The 8,163-nt window shown below is 36.4% G+C and overlaps 1 protein-coding gene across 5 annotated transcripts; it reads right to left on the minus strand.

Annotated features, from left to right (window-relative positions):
* Positions 1-761: 761 nt before the first annotated feature.
* On the minus strand, positions 762-6,711 carry LOC129880519 (uncharacterized). 5 transcript variants are annotated; one of them, XR_008765410.1, is made up of 4 exons: positions 6,418-6,711; positions 2,882-3,182; positions 1,214-1,844; positions 762-1,118 (listed from the first exon to the last, which is right to left on the minus strand). XR_008765410.1 is itself a non-coding variant. In XM_055954599.1 (3 exons), the coding sequence occupies exons 1-3, from the start codon at positions 6,590-6,592 to the stop codon at positions 1,265-1,267; spliced, it is 912 nt and encodes a 303-aa protein (XP_055810574.1). In that variant the 5' UTR covers positions 6,593-6,711; the 3' UTR covers positions 762-1,264. The 5 variants fall into 5 exon arrangements, 4 of the variants coding, with proteins under 4 accessions (XP_055810574.1, XP_055810571.1, XP_055810573.1 ...); XM_055954599.1 differs by having other exon boundaries at positions 762-1,844; positions 2,882-3,098; positions 6,478-6,711; XM_055954596.1 differs by having other exon boundaries at positions 762-1,844; positions 6,478-6,711.
* Between the last annotated feature and the right edge of the window lie 1,452 nt (positions 6,712-8,163).

Genomic DNA, 8,163 nt, shown 5'->3' on the forward strand with positions numbered 1-8,163 from the left:
TATGTAGGACTTTGAAATTAATTAAAGTTATAACTATTAAATATTTATTCATTAAAGATATAAAAGTCGTTCAATATTTAATGAATATTTTGGTCAACCAATATTATAAAATGTATAAAAATTTCCTACTCATGATTTACTTGAAATAGATTTAATGTTAAACTCCTAGTATTAATAAGATAATTTGTATCCTGCAATGAACTTAGTCCTAATTGAAATATGTTTTGTTAAGCCATAGTATAAAATTACATTTATACCCATTAATAATTTTTTAAATGGAGAAAAATTTAACTTAAAAAAGGCAAACAAGTCAATTAACTTTTAGTGAATATTTTGATCAATCAATATTTATATTCATGTTTTTATAATTATATAGATAGATAGATATAGATATGATGATAGATATACGATGATAATTAATAAAACATTAGTAAATATTTGTAATTAAATGTAAATACCTTAAATAATTATAATTAGAAATAGTTAACCCTACTTTCTAAAAACAGAATATGGCCGACAGCCAGACATAAGCTATACGACTACTAACCAGCAGTGAAACCGTAACACAACAATGATTGATACTAACAAATCAAAATTCCTAACATCATACTACAATAACAACCACCATTACAATTATATTTCAATTTAAAGCAAGTCAAGATCAGTATATGAATACTATTTTGTCCATGGTCTAAAATTATAAATTCAGAGAAAATAAAAAATATTTGAAAATTAGCCACCTTACAAGACAACGTGATGGACCAGTCCATAACTTACCAGCTATCATTTAGGCCTGTACACTGTTCACAGCAGAATCAAGATTTCGAACAGGAGGGCAAATTAAATCATCGAAAGATAGGACAAGCAATATATATATTGCTTTGTTGGTGAAGATAGATTTGATAACAAATTCTCACTTTGAACCACCATGTCATTACCATTTCTTTCGAATATGGTAAGCAGCCTCCAAAGGTTTCATATAAGTACAGTTCTATGACAACAAATTCTAATAATCACTACAACTATACCCACAAGACATGCTGAGAAATGAGGAGAGTATATGTTTGAGGCAAAGGGAATTCCCAAAAAACTATTTCTGGTTCAGCAATTGCAAATGCCTGCACAATTAAAGTTACATAAACGGATTCTGAACTTGATAGAAAACATGTGCTTGGATAATACTAGTTCTAGGAAAATATTTGGATCGCTTTACCTTTGCTAACCAGTAAACACAGTTCAGCAAATATAATCATTTCAACACCAGCTAATATGCACCTCGTCCAACCCGCCGATCATCTCGCCCCCTTCCCATATATATATCACGGCCATAGTCTTTGGGTGGTGGTCCACCTCTCACTGGAGAACGGCTTCTTTCCCTGATATCACGGGGCCATTGGCCATGAGGTGGTAGTACTGGTGGATGAAGTGGAGATGGTGTTCGCCTTTCATAACCTTTCCTCTCACTTAAATAATAGCTCTCTCTCCCACGCTCTCTATGTCCCCAATCCAGGGCTGGAGGCCGTTCAAACCTACTACGGTCCCTACAATCAGCATCAGCAAAATCAGGCCTATCTCTACGGATTGGCGGATCTGCAAACCTCCCTTCATATCTGGAATGAGGAACCCCAGCTCTGAAATCTCGGGGGTCATCTCTAGCCCAGCCATGAGGAGGGGACCTATACCCGTTCACAAACCTTCCTGGAGAACGGTTGATTGGAGGGCCAGGAATGCGATGATGGGGAGGTGGGCTAGGATAACCCCTCCGAGGACTCCCTGGAGGTGCATATCGAGGCCTTTTGCACTTGTTACAGTTCTCTCGTCTTGCAAAGTTCAAGTTGTTACACCTGCAATGTCAGGAAAGCCAAGTAAGATACACAGCTATGACATCTAGAACAGAAGATATTTACCTCCCCTTTTTCTTCTTAGGAGTAAGCAATTACAGTTCTTGCCATGATTTAGAAGTCCGTATCCACAGACACAGGTCAGCAATAGACATCATTGAAACAACTAAACTGCTATGTAATGTCAATTATGTGTATGCCCGCCTCGTAATCCCCAATCATTACTGCTTCCACAAAATCAAAGTACATCAGTCCTTTCAAAATCTACTTCCAGAACTTAATACTATTGAAGCAGTTCAAACATTTCAAATAATCAGAAAAGAATCCATTCAATGTTTTGCTAGTTTCGTAGTTAGCAGAAAAGTTATCTTTGTCTAAGCTCTTCTTGCATAAAATGATCGTTTATTTGTCACCTAAATTTATTCTAAACCTTAAAAAAACAGAGCTTTTAGCATGAGCGATTTCCAATATAAGTTGTGATTCATCTGGCTAATAGTTACGGAGACCTGAAGGCAAGGCGTAGGAATCATAGGTGCAAAAATCATTTACTGCAATTCAAACTGATCATTGATTAGAATCATGTTTCAAGTGCTTCAAATGAAAGTTGGTCAAGCCGATTCTTATACAGCAATGACATATTGAAGCTCTCAATTAATTCAATCCATTCAATCAAGGACTTCCACTGAATCACAATCTTAGTCGTAAGATTCATACGTGCAAAAACCATTTACTGCAATTCAAACCAATCAGTGATCAGAATCATGTTTCAAGTGCTTCAAATGAAAGTTGGTTCTCGAGAAGTTCTAAAGAGACTATCTACCATGCAAACAATCCTTATACAGCAATGATATATTGAATCTCTCAATTAATTCAATGCATTCAATCAAGGACCTCCACTAAGTCACAATCTTAGCAGAGACAACATAACATTTTCTGGCACTGGAAGAAAACCATAAGTTTAGGAGAAAAAGAAATGAGACACATTCAAAGGACAACTTCAATGCTAAAAGAAACAGGGGAGAGAAAGAAACAGAACATACAAGGGATCCGGGCACATCCAATCACCATCTCTTGGCCGTACATTTGGATTGCTTCTAGGCAGACCTTCTCTAACTTGCCGTGCACCATAACCAGGTCCATCATAACTTCTGCCCACAAACCTGCCAGCTTGTCTCCCACGACCATAAGGGGGTGAATAGTCTCGATGTCTACCAGGATCTCTACCGCTACCAAATCCATGACTACGTGGTAGGCCACCTGAATGATCAAAATCAGTACTATACCGATGATCTGCATTCCTATGGCGCACAGGTGAAACAGAACCTGCATACGCTCTATATCCTGAAAAATCCAGCGAATCCCAAACATAAGAGGCACTATATCATGCGAGAAAGTTACCCATATTATTTCCTAATTAAGCTAAAGTGTGGAACCCATGAAATGTCAACAACAATTGGACTATGCTTGTGTTACCAGTTACCATTGTTCAGAGCTTGTTGTCGAAAATAAGAGAAAGAGTAGCATGAAGAGAATGTGAATCTCAGAGGATGACTGTCTTCAAAGTTATGTCTCAAATTAAATTATTACAGTGCATCAACAGTGGAAAACTAGATTTTTCCATATTGTCCACACCTGACATGATAATTTATTGAAATCCTCGAGGAAAAATAGACTTGGTTACTAAATGTGAAAGCCAGTAGCATGGCGACACTCATTTCACGGTTGACATTAATTCCCTCTAAACGACTCAAATAGAAAACCCATTATCATCAATGAGAAACAACCAATACTACCAACGTAAGCAGTAATTGGAAACTTCGAGCCAGACTCCAAACTGCACCAGAGCCAAGGGACCTTACAATTACTGAACTGATAACCATCCAGGTAAAGTGCATACCATAAATTACCGAATTGCTAACAATTGAATCAAAATCCAACTCCTTAGCAAAGCACTGCAAATTGAATGAAACCAACCATAATCATCATAAACGCTTGTGCAAATGGCTGAGAAAATCCAATAGCTGAACTCAATAAACCCCTTCCGCAAACCAGCTCACAGTATGTTGATAAGTCCTATTAAGTTCAAGCTTCTATATGGAACTGATGCGTCAAAAACTCACATGGAATCTCTTATCCACCAAAATTTAATCTTCACCAAAGCAACTAATCCACATGCATACCCAATTCAACTCCTACTTAACCAGCAAACTAAAGTACTAAAAGAATAAATCCCAAAAGCCACTGCTATTTGGAGAAAGCAAAAAACTCAAAAGACTAAAAATTCATTAATTTCCCTGAATCCAATTAACAAGGATTGGGATGGACTCGAAACACCAGTAGCCAGACAATCAGTGTCTACAAATGATCTCTTCATAAGGAGTTGGGGTCTTTGTCAAGTTTCACCAGTTACGACTCATCACCCTTGCAGAATTTCCAGCCACTCAATAGTATCACTTATAAAGGCAATCAGCAAAAACACTCCATTCATAACACCAACCATTCAATGATGGATCAGGACTCTCAGATATCTTATGTAACATTCTCAATTTCCTTCAAAGAGATAATTTACCAATCCATACAAGCTGGCCATCAATAGTGCTATACCATGAAACAAACACCATACAAAGAGTTCACAGCTCATGCAAAAGTCCATAAAATAAAATACTTGACACATACTCTTTCTTGTTCAAATACCCCAACAAAATTTCTCACCAGAACCCCACCATGTGCCCTCTTCAAGACCAAAGTTCTTGCACCAGGCAAAGTGCTCAGCTGTAAAACACAATAGCAAAATTCATTCACAATTTAACACTCCATAAATGATACTGGAGAACAACGGGAATCAAGTGGGTGGATAAATGGTGTTACATCTCGCTGAGAAATGCAGAGGCTTGGCACGGAAAAGATCTGTCTGATGAAATAGATCTCTCAAATGTGTCATGCTGATTGCCGAAAGCCTGTAAATCTCCCAAACTACCTCATAAATATTATCTATAGTAAGAGCTCCTAACAAGTGGATTCAAGGACGATAGGAAGAGTCAAACTGTAGCCACTTCACTATGGCATTGGATATGAAGGAATTGATTATGAACTAGAACATACGAAAATTAGTGGTGAAAAGTAAAAAAGTTTACAACGAAGTTGAGCCTCTACTTGTTTAAGCTAACTGCATATGAGTTCATCAATAGTATAAAAGATGACTTTCATGGTTTACACTTTCAGGGATGTATCGTTTTAATTGATGAAATGTGAGGTAGTTAACCTCAAAAAGCTTGAACGGTGGAAACATACTCCAGAAAGTAAAGACCAAGGAAAAGTAAAAGTAAGATAGGATGTATGCACAGCAAGTAAGCATGCATAAGAAAATTTTGAAACAAAATTAGACCAAAATAGCATGACCAAACTCGAAATGTGCTATGAGGGTATCATGCAACAGACAGTCACAGCAACGTGAAAGAGAATGGTTGTGAGAATGCTCTATACTAAATGGAGAGATTGTTGACCCTCTAAAGACCCAACATAGCCACAAGACAGAGCCTCACCGAAATGAGAATGTTAAGATGATTCTGTCATACAAAATTACTAAATGATTAGAAACTGATCAGATAGACAAAAAGTGCAAGTGAAAACCAGAGGAAAAAATGACTTGAGATGATTTGATCATACTACACAGATCAAATGCGTCAGTCAGTGAACTAGGGATAATAACACCATGTTAAACTGAAGATGAACTACCGTGAAATATAGCAAATTTGTCTTAAAAGACATACAATATCTTAGAAATAACATGGGCTAAATGAAGAATAACACAAATTAGAAGCAAAGAACTGTTATGAATTATAGTAACTATTTGGAGTTTAGGTTAGCTGTCATTGGCACACTTATAACAAACCAGGCATCTGATAAGAGTCGTTTTGGTTATATTCTTTTTTACGTGGAGTCTTTTCGGTAATAGATTACAATTGTAGGAATAAATGTAAGACTTAGAGAAACCCTAATTTGTCCAAAAAATAAATAAATTACTAAGCAATGGAGTGTAATAAGCTCCGACAGTAGTATTCATATATAGGACCCAAACTGTTAGGGTTTACCATTGTTGGCATCAAATTAACTTGATAACCACATTGCAGCAGAAGATATAAATGTGTAACCCCAATGAGACAACTTTCAGCAATCACGACGCAAAAGGCAAACCATGACCCTTTGAAAGGGTCTAATCCCTCTAAAACAAAGAGATAAAATGTGTCATGTGAAAGAAATGACACGGATGACAAAAGAAGAGACTAGATAGTCACTAAAACGAAACAGCAGCTCCACTTCCAAAGGAAAGTTCATGTATTGAGAGTTATTTTATTTTATTTTGAATTTCCAGCAAAAATAAACAGTTGTAACTTTCACCAACAATCAGATCAATATACTCTTATGTTAGCTGTTCGATCTGGTTCACAACTTGAGCACGCCCTCGTGAAGATCCATAAAACTCTCCAAGTAGATTGGAATAGTTAACTAATTGACTTCAGGGCTTCAAAATTGATACCCAATTATCGTGAAAGGAAATGATAAGAAAGGGACGAACCATGGCTATCAGAGAATCGATCGGAACGTGAATACGGCGGTGCATCCCGACGAACCTCACCTGGCTCGTAGTCGCTACCGGCACCGCCATCTCCATTTTCTCCGCCGCTGTCAGTGGGCCGTACAACTAGACTACTCAGGTGCGGCGTCGGCTGATCCTTCTCTCGCGAACCCATGTTGTGCTCTCCCTCTGTCTGATGCCGCACTTGTGTGGAGATTGTTATGTGCTCCCTTTGTTAAATCGTGGCTTTCTAAAAATATGAGAACAATATTATGAAACCCTAGTCGATACCTATTTGGTATATTTTGGAAATTATTAATTGTATGTGAGTAGTCTATAAAGCCTCTAAAAATAGGTATTGGGATAGGCTCACGACTATCTCAAATATTAATAATATAAAGACTGAAAGTAAAGATACGAGAGCGCCTCTGAATGCAAAAAGTCTCACCAAATGCTGGATGAAAATCCGATCTTCAACAATCTGTTGAGAACCTCTATCACTTGTATCTGCATCCTAAAATAATGCAACGCCAAATGGCATCAGTACATAAAATGTACGGTATGTAAAATAGCTGAAAAGAAACTTACTCAAATATATTCAATTCAAATCAAGAACTCAACTCTGAAAATAGTTCAACTCAATAAAGCATGCATATATGTAAACCACTACTTTAAAAGGTATGGATAAGTAAATGCAACTCAATATATAAAAATAATATTTTACTCTTGGGGAGTTTCTCTAACCAGCAATCATTACTTATGAGTTACGTGATGATATAATGAAATAATGTCGTTGCCACAGCCATCCAATACCTTGCCAGGATAAAAGACGCAACTCATCTCATGAATTCATATAAAAGCATTCAATGAGGCTGTGAGGAGTGATCAAAAAGAATGGCACAATCCTATCCTACGCTGGCTATGTAGTTTATGGGGTATGAGTTGTTCTATACTCTTACTCAAATCGATGCTCAATATCACTCCCAAAATATTTTTATTATGCTCATATCTCGAGTGAGTATATGTACTCAATTAACTAATTAACTCATTTAGTTTCATTGGACTTTTCTCAATAACTCAACTCTTCTCAACTCATCTCTTCTCTTTTAAATAGATATATTCTCAACTCAATAAATGCATTTAAAAGCATAATTTTATTTTTTAACTCAATCTCAAGATAGATGATTAAATGCATTAATAATCAACTCATTTAGACTCAATAATGCTCATGCTCAAATAATAATTAAGAGACTTCTCAAAAATCGATTCATGCTCAAATTATTTCTCAATTAAAAGATGAAATAAATCATTCTTTAAACTCAAAACAATGCATAAAATAACTAATGCAAAACTCAACAAGAATTCATGCGAATATAAACATGAAGCCATAATCTCAAGAGCTCAACTCATGAAAATTATCAATAGTATATTTATACACAAGAACTCAATAAGGAATTTCATAAATAACTCAAGAATTCAATTTATGGGGATTGAAACCCAAACTCAAGCTCAACTCGACTGAATGAAGATGTAGGGCACGAAGACAAACTTAGTCCAACATTGTGATTAGCCTTACATACCTGGAAGATCAATAATCTAGACGAAACTCGATGAAATTGGTTGAAACGTTTGAACCCTAGCTTCTCCTCTTCTCCCCAATCCTTGCTCTCAAACTATTCTAAGTGTTAATGAGAGAAAAGGCACGTTGGGTACAAATATGAGACTAATTTTAGTCCCAAAATATCT

Source organism: Solanum dulcamara, chromosome 2 (genome assembly GCF_947179165.1).
Source record: "Solanum dulcamara chromosome 2, daSolDulc1.2, whole genome shotgun sequence".
NCBI classification, from domain to species: Eukaryota; Viridiplantae; Streptophyta; class Magnoliopsida; order Solanales; family Solanaceae; genus Solanum; species Solanum dulcamara.

What these genes read in the sequence shown, in the direction of transcription:
- LOC129880519 (XM_055954595.1), bottom strand. Translation starts at nt 6,592, where the DNA reads ATGGGTTCGCGAGAGAAGGATCAGCCGACGCCGCACCTGAGTAGTCTA. An exon ending in TCGATTCTCTGATAGCCATG is followed by an intron (nt 3,183 to 6,417) that starts GTTCGTCCCTTT and finishes TGGATTTTTCAG; the next exon opens with GATATAGAGCGTATGCAGGT. An exon ending in TGGATGTGCCCGGATCCCTT is followed by an intron (nt 1,845 to 2,881) that starts GTATGTTCTGTT and finishes CTGACATTGCAG; the next exon opens with GTGTAACAACTTGAACTTTG.